General features: G+C 52.8%; 5 protein-coding genes across 5 annotated transcripts; 3 read left to right on the top strand and 2 right to left on the bottom strand.

The window, feature by feature from the left end:
- Positions 1 to 510: 510 nt before the first annotated feature.
- On the bottom strand, positions 511 to 1875 carry UV8b_02490 (uncharacterized protein; the record flags this gene model as incomplete). Its single annotated transcript, XM_043139988.1, has 1 exon — positions 511 to 1875. One exon carries the CDS (start codon positions 1873 to 1875, stop codon positions 511 to 513), a length of 1365 nt encoding a protein of 454 aa, XP_042995922.1.
- A 4897-nt stretch (positions 1876 to 6772) lies between these two features.
- UV8b_02489 (uncharacterized protein) lies at positions 6773 to 8511 on the top strand (the record flags this gene model as incomplete). Its single annotated transcript, XM_043139987.1, has 5 exons — positions 6773 to 6886; positions 7055 to 7211; positions 7281 to 7456; positions 7564 to 8016; positions 8083 to 8511. 5 exons carry the CDS (start codon positions 6773 to 6775, stop codon positions 8509 to 8511), a joined length of 1329 nt encoding a protein of 442 aa, XP_042995921.1.
- Positions 8512 to 9456: 945 nt separating this feature from the next.
- Positions 9457 to 10860, bottom strand: UV8b_02488 (uncharacterized protein; the record flags this gene model as incomplete). The annotated part of the gene is made up of 3 exons (XM_043139986.1): positions 9457 to 9800; positions 9905 to 10212; positions 10406 to 10860. The coding sequence occupies 3 exons, from the start codon at positions 10858 to 10860 to the stop codon at positions 9457 to 9459; spliced, it is 1107 nt and encodes a 368-aa protein (XP_042995920.1).
- A 989-nt stretch (positions 10861 to 11849) lies between these two features.
- UV8b_02487 (uncharacterized protein) lies at positions 11850 to 13236 on the top strand (the record flags this gene model as incomplete). The annotated part of the gene is made up of 3 exons (XM_043139985.1): positions 11850 to 12330; positions 12522 to 12895; positions 13009 to 13236. 3 exons carry the CDS (start codon positions 11850 to 11852, stop codon positions 13234 to 13236), a joined length of 1083 nt encoding a protein of 360 aa, XP_042995919.1.
- A 1106-nt stretch (positions 13237 to 14342) lies between these two features.
- On the top strand, positions 14343 to 15694 carry UV8b_02486 (uncharacterized protein; the record flags this gene model as incomplete). The annotated part of the gene is made up of 2 exons (XM_043139984.1): positions 14343 to 15035; positions 15140 to 15694. The coding sequence occupies 2 exons, from the start codon at positions 14343 to 14345 to the stop codon at positions 15692 to 15694; spliced, it is 1248 nt and encodes a 415-aa protein (XP_042995918.1).
- Between the last annotated feature and the right edge of the window lie 390 nt (positions 15695 to 16084).

Genomic DNA, 16084 nt, shown 5'->3' with positions numbered 1-16084 from the left:
TACGAAGACCAAGCATATAGGCACGGACCTGGGTGACTGTGTTTTTGCCGCGCCTCGAGTCGTCATCTTACTTGACCAGAATTCACCCGGGACATTGGAAAAACGAAGCCGAGCTGCATCATAGCGGGGTCCTGACTGTTGATGATGGCATCTCGCAGTTGCAGTTCGTATTGATATTATGATTTAATAGCCAAGTCTCGCCATTTGAGTTAGGTATGCGATGTAAAACACATGACCAGATCCATGCACAGAGGTATATAATGCCCCGTTCCATCCCTTTGGAACATTACCAGAACGGGATTGGAAAAGAAAGAAATAAAGTGAGAAAGACGACAAGTACGTAAAAGAGGTTCGGTTCTCCAATGCCACAAAAAAAAAAAAAAAGAGAGTGAGAGAAAGAGAGAGAAAGACAAGGGGTGGCAATGGATTCCAATTTGCCAGGGCGTCGTTGTGGAACTGCTGTAGTTCGAAAAACGGCAAAACGGACTCGGCGCGTTTGCTTAGTAGGTGTCAAACCGTGACGGAAATTGGCCGGGTTTGGCTCTTCTTGAAGGTCGCGGCATCACCTTGCCATTGACAGAAATGCTCGGACACATGTCGAATGCTAAGACGAGTCGAGTCCGTTATCGGGACCTGGTCAGTTGCCCAGATTCCTTCACTCGTCAGCGTAACATCCTCGCCGATACTCAAACTGAGTACTTCTGTCCGTCTCTCGATCATCTTGTTGTTGTTTTGGGCAGTGGACTTATGGCCTGCCGCACCTGCGTCAGCTGTTCCCTGCACCAACTGTCGCACGTCATCTCGGCTGTACTTTTTATGCCGCGTGAACCTTGCAGTCAAGCCGGTGACGCCTTTATCCCCGTCATAGGTGCTGACCCAAGCTCTTGCCCCGAGTTTCGCGATGATTTCCTGGCCATTATCGAAGCCGGTGGTGAGATCCCCTCCGAGCCACCACGGCCGCGATACGGTATCAAAACAGTGCAGGAGGGCAGTGAGCGGGAGTGCCGCTTCAGCCAAGAGATGGGACGTGGCGTATGGCTCAACTCCAGTGTACGGTATGCCATGCGGGGAGAAAATGACAGAAACACCTCGATCTCTGGCATGGGGCGAGAGGGATGCCATGGATCGACTTGTTCGAATGGTTCTCAGGTCGGGAATCGATGGAGAGGCGAGTGGTTTGAAAGCCGGCAGGGGTGGCAGAGTGGGAGAGTCAAGCCTACCGAGACGAGCAAGGCTACCCGTCTGTGATGCCAGAGATGGAGCAGCAGCAGACGGCTTGGAGATGATGGTACTAGTAGGTCGACGTGAAACGGCTGGGCCAGATGAAGCCGGCCGGTACGTGATGCCAATGGCCGAATGCAGCCTTTTCCGATCTCGCTTTCGGGTAATGAAGGCAACGGTGACCATGCCTTCATTACCCCCAATGACTCTCGCTGGGATCGGCATTCTGATAGCATTGTCCTGCCCGGTCCGTCGAGGATCCTGCCATGGAAGAAGGCTTAAGACTCTGCCTTGTTCGAAATATCGCCAGTTTTTTATCGTCCTCGCGGCTGTGGGTTCAGCAAGTACAAGCGATTGGGCACCACGGTGGGCAAAGTATCGCAAGGTACTCTCATTGCAGTGATCACCTCGATTACTGCTGATAATAATGACGTCGGGCTCCGGCAGGTTTTCCAAAGTGGCAGGATAAGGTGCGTCACGCTTTGATGATGACAGTTTAGCATCTGGCCTGCCTGGTGGCGCTGTGAGGCATGGGTCGAGGAGGATTCGGAATGGCTCTGGCGATGTCGCTGCGCCAAGCAAACCCAGTTCAATCGGCTCCAGGGTGAGCAAGAATGATGCATCACCGTTGAGCTTCCTGATGGTAAGCGCCATGACCGAAGCCGCGTCAAGCCCTTCATGTCTTCCAGGTACGGCAAGGAGTGGCGTCGGCTTTTATTTGAGATTCGTGGCGCTGCAGGGTGCTGGTATGGTATGTATATTTGTTTACTTACTGATTTACAGTCGTGATTATCCAATAAACAAATGAAGAAAGTTGTTCCGTACACTGGTTTCTCCCAGATCAGTTCCTAACTTCTGTACATGTGGAATGTCTCGGGCTGCTGGTAAACTCGTATAATGAGGGCTGATTTCTGGCATGGCATAAGGAGCCCCAAATCTCCCAACGATGCATCCAAAGGACGTTGTGTTGACCGGCGAGATGATGCGTGGTACAAGCTAGAAGAAAAAAAATATTGCTTCTGCTGTGCATTTCCACTCTGGCCGTTGATTTGGCAGCCTTGACATACTCTTAAATTTGAGAAGTCCCTCCCACGCCCTCAAGATCCAAGCGAGCTGGCATCGCATCTACCGAAAGGTCCCGAAATGATACGCCTTTGGCGAGCTGGGAAGGTTTTGGCGGTGCCATTCCGTATCAGAGAGAGAACTGACGCGTTTGCCGGGGTTGGTATAAGCGCTGGAAGTAATGGCGAGATGTCAAATTCCAGTCATTGAGCCGACCCAGTTGGCACTCCAGTCCAGCCGGAGGAACAAAGTGGCGGTTTAGTACTGAATGATAGACTAGTACCGAAAAGAACTATCTTCCAAAAGGGTGGTGAGTGAGTGCATTGTGGCTTGAAGTTGATGTCGTGTTGATTCTCAGTTGTAATGGCGCAAGCAACGTGGCAGATGAAAGCGGCCTAGACGGGCCTTACACAGCAGGTTGGTGTAGCTTCCCGCTTGAAATGAGGACTTGTGATGGACCGCAGCTGTAAACCTGGACAAGATGAAGCCTTTCCGGAATCTGCTTGATAAAGAGAGGAGATTGGGTACTCCTTCAACCCGCCTTCAAACATAGGCAATGCGTTCCAGTGAGAAAGGGGGCTTTCACCAATGCTATCAGTGCCGCATCGTATTTGGAGGCTTTGAAGCCTTCCAATTCCTACTAGGATCGTGGACCCTGGCACGGATTGGATTGTTGGGCTATGTGAGAATGACATTTCCGCTTCTGGACAACCATATCGGAATGGGGGCAGATGTAATTGTTCAGTGCAGCGGATTTGCTCAGAAACGCGAACCATGATGAGGGAGCAGCTGTCTGTGCTGACAACTCCTGCCTGAGTCGTAAGTTTCAGGACAGGGAAGGTGTGGTCGGCTCTTGATCTGGCGGGGCAGGGGCCATCCGTGCCCAGTTGGAACTTGGACCCGCCCCACCCCACCAAATCGCTTGCTGGGTAAGGAGGGAGTGCCTGGGAGGTACGGAGTAGGTTAGTTGTTGTCTGCGCGGGGTCACCGCCTGGCAATTCAGAGATTGTGGTAGGCTAGACGTCTACTACCTCCGCGAGATACCTGTAGTCAGACGTACCGGCTACCTTAGGAGGTACCTTGTGTCGTAGCAAGTACACGGCTACCTGGTATCTGGTAGTTGTGCCTCGACCAGACTTTGAAAACTTTGCAGGTGTCCAAACCTCGATAAACACCCGCAGCGAAAAAGTCCCTCAGCTTGGTCGCATTGACAACAGCAAAATGCGACTTTGCGATCCGTTTAGAAGGGTACCGGAAGCATCTTAAATGACTCGAGCATCTGCTGAAAAGGACGAGTAAGAAGGACAATTACAATAGTCGCAAGAGGCAACACAACGTCACCAGGATGCGCAGTCGACGGATGTCAGATGTCAGCAAGCAGTACTCCGTGGGGAAGGTACCTAGATACCTACCTACCTATGAGCCTAAGGCAGGTACGACGGGGAACCCAGCCCTGCAACCAGACGGAAGGACCCTGACACCATCATGTCGCCCTTCATCCCAACGCCCTGGCACCCCGCATGCATTGGCAAAGCTGGAGATAAGAGTCACATTACTGAGTCCTGAGTCCTGAGTCGTTGGGTCTCATTTCAGGGACAGCGGGAAGGGCCTTAGCATGAGTAACGGCCACAGATCGTAAACATCATCAAGCCGCAGCACACAGTTCGTCTCCAATTGTGTGGATAAAGGGATTATGACCATGCCAAGACGGACGAGTGTATATATATATATATGGAGTTACATTTGCCGGATTAGTCCTAGCGTGTGGACGCTGGGAAGGTCTGGAAGGAAACATGACCCGCTTTGGCCAGGCTGACTTAGGTACCTGCAGGCAATTTAGGAGGTACTTTCCAACTTTGAGATATGCTAAGAGGTAGGTACCTCTTACCATACAGATATCCGATTGGTCACTCAGGCATCTCGCCGAGAGGCCAACGTACGTCTTTCTTCAGCATTGATTCAGAAGATACGACGACATGGCGCGAGATTCCACCCTTGGCAAGTGAAAAGGTTTTCTTCAAGGGTATATCTGGTGTTCAAGCTTTCGCGGCATATGAGCCTTATGCACAATGCGCCTCTGCCGAGTCTTATTCTTTATTTGGGAAAAAAAAAAAAAAAAAGGTCAAGGCAGAAATAAGAAGTATCTGTCGGTTAGGGAGGCAGGTACATACCTACCAGGCCTCTTGTTAAAACTTGTCCCTACCAGATGGAGCTGCAGCATTACGTATGGCAAGTTTCACGGCATAGTTTTAAGGTGAGGATATACTTTTAGGGGTCCCGCTCTCATCATCCACCCCCACATCATCTTGGGCTGTGGGATCGAAGCTTAGCCACTGGAGCTTAGAGGACCAGCTCCAGGTCTTCCTTCAAGCTAAGGTCAATAGCTTTAATACGGTACATGTAGGTAGGTACCTCCCTAGAAGCAGCTCAATCCGGCCAGAATGCTTCTCCGTCCACTAGCACAACAAGACTCAAGTACGGTGTGTACATGTACTCATGCAGTTGGGCCAGCCGCTTGTTGCCAATGGTGTAAAAAGCAGACTTGCGTGAGGGCTTGAAAATTCCTGAATGACCCAGGCCTGTTCGCTTTCGGCGGCACCGGTCGCACTATGCTTCAGTACCCCGCCGCTCTCAGCGAACCGAGTCAGTTGTCAGCTAGAGTCTGGCACCTGGGTTGAGCTGGTCCCTGGTGGTTGATGTCTGGTGTTATTCAACCAGTTGACTGCCCCGAGGCGCCTAGGCCTAGGCCAAGTAGACCCGAGCTTGCTATCTGCTTGCTTATTAGTGAGTGCACTGCGTGTGGCCGTGTGACGCCCCGGTGGGTGCTGTCAATGACCACTGACCAAACCAACCCCCCCCCCCCGAAGGCTCCAGTCTAACGTGTAGTTCGCCCCATTGCAGGAACAAGCCGGAGGTTCCAGTCTTCTTCCATCAATGGTATTCGCATCGGTGCACACTACTCCGTACCGGTGGGTATTACTGTGTTGGAGCTCCAAGGGCCCCAAAAAAAGATCCAGTGGCTCAAGGGCCCCATATGGAGCTTTGGTTTCACGAAGCTTTCCAATTGGCCCCCCGCGGGTGACATCTGCACTCTCCTAGTGGCTTCCAAGACTCTGACGACTTGAGTGAGGCCCTCTTGCTGCCGCACTAGTCCAAGCCCTTCTTACTACTGGTCAGATGGTTGCATCTGCCGTCACCCAATCCGTCAGTCCGTATGAATACCTGTTTGCCTCGTTTCTCCCACTGCCTTCTTTCATATGATTTCCGGGTGCTGGAGTCTGGCGCAGCAGAAGCTTCCCGAGCAGATCCTCACATCCCCTCAAACCATCCGTCAGTCAGCTGTCAGCTTGAACTGCTTCCGGCTAACTTTTCCTCCCTCATCGCCCACTGGGTTCATGCTGGGTGCATCGCTCTTGCCTTTTTCATCTTCAGGTGAGGTGCAGCCTTCTTTCGCCTACCCCTCCCCACCTGCCACTTATTCTCACCTTTTTGGTATTTTCTCCTCCTCGATACTTGCCTCCACCAACTTCTTGAAATCGCTGTCTTTGGTGTCTTGGGTCGTTCTTTGCTTTGCTTTGCTTTGCTTTGCTGGAGCTCGTTCATCCCTCTCCAGTACCTGCCAACTCGCACCTTACAACATCCGACTTCCAGCTTCCTGGCCCACGTTATTCCGGATACGCATTCGGTCGAGTTTCAAATCTGGTCCTCACCTTCCTGCGCGCCCCAAAGCCTCGTGCAACCGCCGCTGCAACCCGCTTCTGCACTGCGAAGCTTCAAGTGCCAAGGCGCCTTGCTGAAGCTTGACAGAGCTTGTTGAAGCTCCCATCTCTCTGCTAAATTCATGTCCTCGTTTATCCAAAGGCTAGCGTCACATCCTTTCGTCTGGCCCAATATTGTTTTCCTCTCGGCAGCAAAATAATCTGCTTTGCCTCTTGCAACCCGAGCATTCTAGACTTTCTTCCACTTCCGCATTTGCTCAACCTACCTTGGCATGAATTAGAGTTGTCTGTGTGAAAAAAGCTTATCCAGCTTGTCGGTTCCAGTCACACTTTTGTTTTCTTTTTCTTTTCTTTTGTTTTCTTTTTCTTTTCTTTTGTTTTCTTTTTCCTTTTTTTTTTGGATTTGATTTTTTTCTCTTTCATTTCCTGTTCCTCACGTTTTTAAACATCAAAGCCTTTCGCTATCGATACCTGCCTTTTTATTCGACTTCTAGTATCCCTTGCTGGCTCTCGCTCCCTAGAATCTCGGCGGTTCATTAGACTTAATCCGCTTCAGCGACTTATCTCGCTCGCGACGACGCGCCGTCCATCGCAACAAACGTTTGGTCTCCATTTCACCAACATTCCGCTGCTTGTGATACAGGAGCTTATATAGCTCCAGGAACTCAATTGCTCAGCTGCAGGACTCACTCAGTCTTGCTCGGTGAGCCACCATCTTGTCATCTTAACCTCTGCAAACCTGCTTCGGGGTAGGGTTGAGGTCAATCAATATGCCACCGCGCGCTTCTTTGACATCATCCTTCTCAATCACCGACTCTAATAATGAGGTTGTGTGTCCGCTTCGGAATCAAGATGGCTCAAGCTGTCGCAAGCGTTGTATTGGCGTAAGTAGACAGTTACCTTGGACCTGCTCTGGCAAGTTTCTTGGGTCTCAAACTCTATCAATATCTCAATCCAACGTCATGACAAACGCAAATCATTGAACGGAGATTCAGTTACTCTGATGCCTTTTCTTTTTCCTAAACTCCGTCAGCTCTAACATGCTTGACCAGGAAAAACGTTACCGCTCCATGCAGGAGCATATTCGCCGCGCACACCCGGAACATTACATTCCCAAGCTTCCTGCAACTGAAGAAAGCTTCCTGCTCATGATAAACACTCCACCCCAAGATCGGCGATATGAGCAAGCTTCTACGGCTGCTGGCCAAGGTATATCAACTCTATTGCTCTCGAATCTAACGCTGGCACACGCGACAGTCACTCATTGCCCTCGCCTAGACACCCATGACCGAAGACCCTGTCATCCCAACGCATCCAGCAATCCCGGCACACCTCGAAATAGTGATGAATATACGACAAGTGGAAGATGCTCCATGTTAGGTGCTGCGAGCGCTGCCGCCGCCTTAGCAGAGCTTCACACTGTCAAATCAGAGAGGGACATGGACATGGATGGTGTGCGTAACATTAGCTGACCCCGCGCTCCATCCTTATTATCGATAGGATTAGCTCTAAGCAGGCGCCGACTTTTGGACCATGACTGACGTGCTCAACGTCACTCTAGGGCTACTATTCCGATTCCGATGGGCGCCGCATTCCTCGGACATCAATCGAATTACCGCCACTGCAACTCCCCAACCACGATATTACGAGCGACCCGTATACGTCGAATATCAATCGAAAGTGCGAGATACTGCCCTCGCTATTAGCCAATTCCCCTCCAGGTCGTTCATCGACACTTCCTCCTCTTCAGCGGCCATTAGGACCCAATCGGCCTCGAAAGCAATCAATCACAAAGCGGGGGCGCGACCCCAATCACAAAAAGAAGAATTCTCGGGGCTCCGCTGCGGATTGGCTTCGTCGCATCCAGAGCGAAGATCGGTTTCGGATCGGTAATGACCGCAAGGCTCTCTCGGCGGAGCCATCTGCAGATTATGGCAAACGATGGGAGGATCTTATAGACGCAGCCGACCAAGCTGCGTCTGCGGCTGGCGACATAGATGAAGATCGGACACCAGTAAGACCACTGGAGCGGGCTCGCAGTATCCACTGGCTGGCATCCTTTCACTTACACTACACCTAGGTACCACAGTCGCCTGTATCCAATCATCGGGCGTCATTGCCACCATTTACTCATCAGCAGTTCCAAACGGATAGCTACCAAGCGTCTCCGTTACAGCAAGCTTTGACTCCCCCTTCTTACAACCAAGACAACGTTGACCCGTTCCCCTCTGTGGAAAGCGGCGAGAGTGGAGAGAACTTCCACATTGGATCCAGAGGTCTTTCGGATTCCTCCCCCAGTAATACATCATCGCAGAACACGCAGATTTATTGCGCAGCCTGCCAAAGTATTTCCCTGCTCAAAAACTCATACGCTTGCACTGAATGCATCTGTGGCTTGTGCTCGACATGCGTGGAGGTGCTCATGGCGGAACAGGGAGCACGAAGGAAGTGTCCACGCTGCGCTACCATCGGCGGCCGGTTCAAGCCTTTCCAGCTCGACATCAGATAAAGCCATTTCATTGTGATGGTTAGAAACAGGTTGTACCATGAGTCGTATTTCCTTACCTTTTGCGTTTTCTCTTCTGTCTTGTGTTGGTTCCTGCATTTACTGGCCGAGATGGGTCCAGTGATACCCGTAATATTACGTGCCGGTGTGCTGTGGGAGAAGGCCTCGCCCTGTTTTTCCTTTTTCCTGCAACTTTCTTCTCCCTTCTCCCTTTTCACTTGTCCATTGGCCACTAGAATATCCCATCCCGACCCCTTCTCTTCGTTCCTTCCCGCTCCCCTTTTCCCTTTTTACTTCTCTTTTCGTCTCCTTTCTTCCTTTCCTTTCCTTTCCTCCCCCCCCCACCACCCCAAACCCCCCCGCGGGAAATTTTTTGCTGAGGTATGATTATTCTACAATGTACGGGATCGTATTATGGTTTTGCCCGTTTTGTATTCGACACGGCAACTTTTCCTTGTCCCTCCTTTGGTAATGCTGGCGTTTGATGGAGGGTAACATGGTTCACCGAATGTCTGAATACCGGCTTTGGGTGGCTAACTGTCTGAAATTCGATGCATCTCACGGGGGCTAGGATTGCTGCGTTTTGGAGTGCGAATGATGGAATATTACACGCTAAGACGAACGGTCTGATCTTTGCATATTAGGCACTTGAATAGATGGCATACGCCATAACAGAAAAAATCCATGGCATCTTGCTGTTGGTGGATTGTGTCCATATTGTCCAGTCTGTTGCAGATGTCATCTCTCCGGCAGAAAGAGGTTCATCGTACACATGCAGATGCACATTTGCGGCACGGTAGTATGACAGGAAGCACCGGATTGGAATGCGGGATTCTGGGGAATTGTGTGTTTATACAAGGTACAGCCATAGATGTAAATCTGATCGTTAACTCTTCAATGAAAAGAAAGTCGGGGTAAAAAAAAAAAGAGAAAATAAAATAAAAGCAGTCAGAATCGCATGCCAGCCTTCTCCTTTTCTTGCTGCAGCAAGATGTTTCTCACTGCGGCTCTTTCATTACGGCTGCCACCTAGTTTTGGACCTTTGAGAACATCCTTGGCTCTCTGCTGTTGCAGTTGCTTTTGTTGTCGCGTCATTGGTATGGGCCGTCTCCTCTGCCGTCGCGCGGCCATTTCGTCCATGTATCGTTGGCGGAATTCCTCGGCCATTCGATCATCGGCGGAGCGACCGTCTCTAGTAGAGCCTGTAGCAGATTGATGCTGTCGTGGTTGTCGTACGGGTTGTCGTATGGGTTGTCGTAGGGGTTGTCGTACGGGAACTTTGTTGACGTCCACTGGGTGCGACGGCGCATTAGAGAGGGGGAAGAAAAAAAGAAAAAGAAAAAGAAAAAGTCCAATCGAGGGTGTGGAAAGATTGAGGGATTCGGCCAAGACTTACGTTTATTTTCGTGGAGAAAAGCGTCGACCAGTTGGTCGCGCTTGATGTCATCGCTTCCACGGCGGTTTCGGCGCCGAGGCGCGGGCTGGGAAGTCATGCCTGTTCTGCGCTTGGTCGGGTCACCGTCTTGCAAGGGGTCCGATGACACATCGACTTCGACAAGTCTACCCTGCCGCGTGGGCTGAACTCCCATGGGCCTGCCGAAGGAGGTGGTTCCAGAACTGGGGGCGTCTGGGGATGGGCCAGCTCGGGTGCAGGACGATCGCGGTTCGGCGCGGCTGGATAGGCGCGATTCTATGTATTCATTCCTTCAATGATTAGCCCGTCGGTTCGCAGTATAGAGATGGCGATCCCCGTCGAGGCATGTTCTTTCTCCATCCTTGTTTCGGCTCCGCTCCGAGGTTTACCTTGCAGAGAGGAGGAGGACGAAGGAAAGGAAGGAAAGGAAGGAAAGGATGCAAGAGGCTGGCCTGCAGGGACACACGAGATAGCGAGACGTACATGTGTTTGTCATTGAGGGTGGAAATAAGGCCGGTCTGATACGTGAATCGATCTGGAATGCCGTTGGCCGCGGCGTTTTTGCACTCGTCTCTGACCAAGGCAAGCTCGAGCTCGGGCGTGGTGGTGTGATGATGAGAGCGAGAGTCGGTGCTGAATCCCACGCCGCGCAGACGCGCTTTCCGGGCGTTTCGAAGCCGCACAGCGGCCGGAACTAGGGAATCCTCAGGCTGAGGCTCGGTCCCGGGCTCTGCGACGGGGGCGGGGGCGGAGGCGGATGCGGTTGCGGATGCGGTTGCGGTTGCGGTTGAGGAAGATATGCTGCTGATTGGCTCCGGGGCGCTGGTGCCGGTTGTGCTGTGCTCGACGTCGGCGCCGTAGTCGCGGTTGGACTGGCGGAAAACCCTCCGCCTTTTCGCTGGTCGGAACTTGACGACGGGTAGGGGTGCGGGATCCATGGTGCACAGCTTGGTGTTGATGTGTGTCGCAGGCGAGGGTGGAAGAAGACTTGCAGTGCAGGGAAGAGGAAGAAGGAAGTCTGGTCTGGTGGTCTGTTGTGGCGAAGAGATGGGATCGGAAGGCGGACTTGGTGGTTGGGCGTTGCTGGTTGGTTATAGGGGAGGGGTGGGGGGGGGGGGGGGGGGCTGTTGGTTTGGTAAACGGCACGGGGTCAACCTGGGTTTGTTGGCGGTACGAAGTACTCGGTACTCGCTACTTGGCACGGCGTGCGGCCAGCCATGCAGGGACGAACCAATGCCGCCGCTTCCCTCCTGGCGCCCCCTCGCGCTGCGGCATTTGTTTGATGGATGGCGGCAAGAAATAGCAAGCAAGAACCTGCCCTTTCCAGGCGCGCCTCCCCCCCCCCCCCCCCCCCCCCCCGCGGCTGTAGCAGCTACTAGCGACCCTCACGACGACGACGACGACGACGTCGACGACGACGGTACAGACTCGCGGAGCAAGACAAGGTATTGTTGTATGTATTGTCAACGGCAAAACAGAAGAGGGCTAAGAAGCAAATGCGGGTCAGCCTGACCCTGGCAGCCACTTACGTTGCTTCCATTTGCTTCCGAGCCCTTGCGCTTGCGGATGGCCTGAATCATTATAAATCGGAGAAACTCGACCAATCATCGCGCCCGGTTTGCTTTGGTCCTCGGCGTTGGAAATTGTTAACCCACATGCGTTTTCTCTTCTCGTCTTCTCGTGTCTCCATTCTTCTTTTCTATTTTTTTTTCTTTTCTCTTTTTCCTTTTCTTTGTCTTTTTGCCGTCCCCCTTGCCAATTGCCAAGTCTCCCCGCTTCCCGTCGCTGTAAAACCCAGGTAGGTCGACCCTATGGTCCTTTTACCTCGTCAACTTTCGTCGTTCGCGCGATTCGCGATTCGCGATTCACATCTGACGCAAAGTGCAATAATCAGTGTCACGAAACAACCTTTTTCAGCCTTTCCCCGATGGCCTCTGCTACTCGACAGTTCGCCCGCGTGGCCACCCGAAGCGCCTTATCCGTTGCTCCTCGTCAGGCTTTCCGCCAGCAGGGCCGTCGATGGTATTCTTCTGAGACGGGTGCTCAAAAGAGCTCATCCACTTGGCTGTATCTGACTGGCGCCGCTGCGGCCGGTGGTCTCGGTTTCTGGTACTACACGGCCTCGGCCGCTCCGTCGGCCGCTTCCAACAAGTTCGTCAACCCGACCAAGGAGGATTACCAGAAGGTGTACGACGAAATCGCCAGCCGCCTCGAGGAAAAGGACGACTACGACGACGGCAGCTTCGGTCCCGTTCTCTTGCGTCTGGCCTGGCACGCCAGTGGTACCTACGACAAGGCCACCGGCACTGGTGGCAGCAACGGCGCCACCATGCGTTTCGCCCCCGAGTCTGACCACGGCGCCAATGCTGGCCTGCTGGCCGCCCGCAAGTTCTTGGAACCTGTCAAGGGTAAGCAGAAAGAAAAGAAGAAAAAAACACCCCCAAACCTCACCTCCCCCCACCCTTGCGTAGCATCATCGTCAGCGCTGCCTATCGTCAAGAGTCGTCGGCTCCAGTCCTTTCCAACTTCAACCATTGCGCCCTAGCTCGGGTTGCTAACGGCTTTTTCCTCTTCTTCTGCTTCTTTCGCCACTGTGTAGAAAAGTTCCCTTGGATTACCTACTCGGACCTTTGGATCCTCGGCGGAGTTGCTGCCATCCAGGAAATGCAGGGACCCATCATCCCTTTCCGACCCGGTCGTTCTGACCGCGACGTTGCTTACTGCACCCCCGACGGTCGTCTTCCAGATGCTACCCAGGGCGCTGATCACCTCCGCAACATTTTCTATCGCATGGGTCTCAACGATCAGGAAATTGTCGCCCTTTCCGGCGCCCACGCCCTTGGCCGCTGCCACACTGACCGATCTGGATTCACGGGGCCCTGGACCTTCTCCCCTACTGTTCTGACCAACGATTACTACCGCCTGCTCGTCGAGGAGAAATGGCAGTGGAAGAAGTGGAACGGCCCCAAGCAGGTAAGTTGCCACTGAAAATATCGGAGCAAGACGTGTCATATCCCGTACGGCCTACTGAACCCTTGCTGACTTGACTGTCTTCTCTCTCTTTGTTCCGTCACTGTCAATTACAGTACGAGGACAAGGCCACCAAGACCCTCATGATGCTGCCTACCGACATGGTATTGGTGCAGGACAAGAAGTTCAAGTCCTTTACCGAAAAGTATGCCAAGGACAACGATCTGTTCTTCAAGGACTTTTCCGCCGTTGTAACGAAGCTGTTTGAGCTCGGAGTCCCTTTTGCCGAGGGTACTGAGAATCAACGATGGACCATGAAACCCACTTGGGAAGACTCCAAGTAAAAAAAAACTGGGCGCCAAAACTTTCTTGCCTTTTTTTTTTTCCTATTCCCCCTTTTCCGAAGGTTTTGTAGAATTCCCTGTTGAATAAGATGAGAACAAGAAACAAATGGAGAGGAAAACAGATAGAAGTGAACTGCTTAAAATTTAGAGAGCGATATGTAGATACTTTTCCTTTATTTTCTTTCTCTTTTTTCCGTCTTTTTTTTTTCTTTTTTTCTTTTTTTTGGAAGCATTCGAGACATGTGATGGGAGGCGCCTCCCGTGCATTTGATCTTCTTGAAGTCTCGACCGATGCGTGAGAAAACCGGCAATGACGTCCTGTAGAGGATAAATGCCCCTTTGTGCTTACGCAATATTTAAAGACGAATTCATACATCTTTCTCTTCGTCATGTCCACGTCGGTAGAAAGCAGAAGAATCGTTTCGACCTATAGCTGCTTACGGTCAGTCCGGACTCCGGAGCAATAAGACCCCAGCAGACTTGAGACGTACCAAGGACGTAGTAAGTTCAACAGCTGCCAACTGCCAACTGCCAACTGCCAACTGCCAAACGCCATCTGGTCCGTCTGATGGAACCAGACAACAGAGTGACGCAATCGCAGGCAACCCCACCCCTTTACCAATCACAAACTTCTTTTGCCCCGTTGATCGTTGATCCAGCTACAATGTCAGACGTCCATAACATCAGGAGCCTCGACTATGACCTCAGCATTTTGCATCGCTTTAGCCCGCCCACGGCTCCTTCTTCTGCCCAACCGGTGGGTGGGGTAGATGATGAAGTGGGCTGCTGGCTCCTGCTACATTGCATGCCCGCCAATGCCCAGTGTGGATGGAGGGATGCATGTCGACATCCGGAACCCCTCTGCGAAGCTTCTCGGTTAACCCGGCGCTTTGGTAAGCTGCCGTCCGAGGGGAAAATCTACACTACGCACACTAGGAAAGTCTATATATCTGCAGGCTTTGCTGGCATGGCCCTGCTTTGAGCCGATTGCGTTGTTTCTTCTCAAACAAACGGCTTTTCTTTCTTTGGCGTCCGTGATTGCCAAAGTTCTTCTCAGTCAATCCCCGAGCAGCCACCTCTCGTTTTGCTTCGCTTCGCTTGCAGCCATGGTTCGATTTGACCCCCGCAACAAGGGACAGGCTGGAGTGCCGTTTTATACTCCGGCCCAGGAACCCGCTGCCGGCACGGCAGCAGACCCTGCTTCGGCCCCGACGCTGTTCCAACCGCTGCGTATACGCTCTCTCGAGCTTCACAACCGATTTGTCGTGTCGCCCATGTGTCAGTATAGTGCTGACAACGGCCACCTGACCGACTATCACCTGGTCCATCTCGGCCAGTTTGCCTTCAAGGGCGCCGCCGTGGTCTCGGTCGAAGCTACCGCCACCGAACCCAGAGGCCGCATCTCGCCGCAGGATTCCGGCTTGTGGCAAGATTCGCAAATCGAGCCGCTGCGTCGCATCGTCAACTACGTCCACAGCCAAAACACGAAAGCGGCCATCCAGATTGCCCATGCTGGTCGCAAGGCAAGCACTCTCGCGCCCTGGATCGGCGGGTCCGTTCACAAGGCGTTGGCGGAGGAGGCAGACGGTGGGTGGCCTGACGACGTTGTTGGGCCCAGTGCCATTCCGTTTGGCCCAGGTTATGCCGAGCCCAAGGAGCTGTCTGCAGAAGAGATTGGCGCTCTGATCCAGAGCTTCGCCGAGTCGGCAGTTCGTGCTGTCAAGGCTGGCTTTGACATTGTTGAGATTCACGGCGCTCACGGCTATCTCATTACCGAATTTCTCTCGCCGCTCTCAAACGTAAGCACAAGAGGGGGGGGGGGGGGGGGGGGGGGGGGGGGGGGGGGGGGGGGGGAGGTGGGGGGCTAACTAGGTATCAAGCCTGGGCTAATCAGTTTGCGCAGCATCGAACCGACAAGTACGGCGGTAGCTTTGAAAACAGAACCCGCTTTCTCCGTGAAATCATCGAGGCTGTTCGCGGCGTGATTCCTGAAAAAGTGGCTCTCTGGGTCCGAATTTCGGCCACCGAGTGGATGGAGCATGCTGGGAAGCCTTCGTGGGACCTGGAGAGCAGCATCAAGCTGGCCAAACTCCTCCCCGCTCTCGGCGTTGATGTGCTTGACGTCAGCAGCGGTGGCAACAGCTTCGAACAGAAAATCCCACACGTAAAGACGTACCAGACCAATCTGGCAAGGGAGATTCGCAGGGCCCTCCGCGCCGATAGCCTGGATCTGATTGTCGGCTCCGTGGGCAACATCGACACTCCCGAGTTCGCCAGAGACATTGTTCAGGAAGGTGGCGAAGAACAGTCGGCTGATTTGGCCCTAGCGGCGAGACAGTTCCTTCGGGAGCCGGATTTCGTCTTGAAGGCTGCGGACAAGCTAGGGGTTCCCGTCAAGTGGCCTGTCCAGTATCACAGGGCAGAGCCAAAGAGTGTGCACGACGCGTTCAAGCTCTAGACCCCGGTGATTTGGCAAGGAGGCAGACAGAGACGGGGGTGCAAGAGATGAGCCCCGGCTGTCAATGCAGCGAGCGCTTCGACCGCAAGGCGCGTTGCACTTACTAGCACCCATGAATGCCTGACTAGAGCCTGGGCTTTCTCACTTTCTGGCCGTCCACCCCATGTAGAAGATGAAAAGCGCTTGGATTCCGGGCATATGCCGTATCGATCACACCCGAGCAACTTGGGGAGAGTTTGCCGTAGAATACTTTACCCGATATAGAAGGTTTGATTGGAAACTTGGGGTGCGTTTTGTAAAACAACCGACTGCTTACGGAGAGTGTGTGTGTGTGACTGATACGCGAAGCTTTTGTAGTTGCATTCCCATCTCATACTTTATCCCCAGTAT

This window comes from Ustilaginoidea virens, chromosome 2 (assembly GCF_000687475.1).
Source record: "Ustilaginoidea virens chromosome 2, complete sequence".
NCBI classification, from domain to species: Eukaryota; Fungi; Ascomycota; class Sordariomycetes; order Hypocreales; family Clavicipitaceae; genus Ustilaginoidea; species Ustilaginoidea virens.
This window is presented reverse-complemented; position numbering and strand designations above follow the sequence as displayed.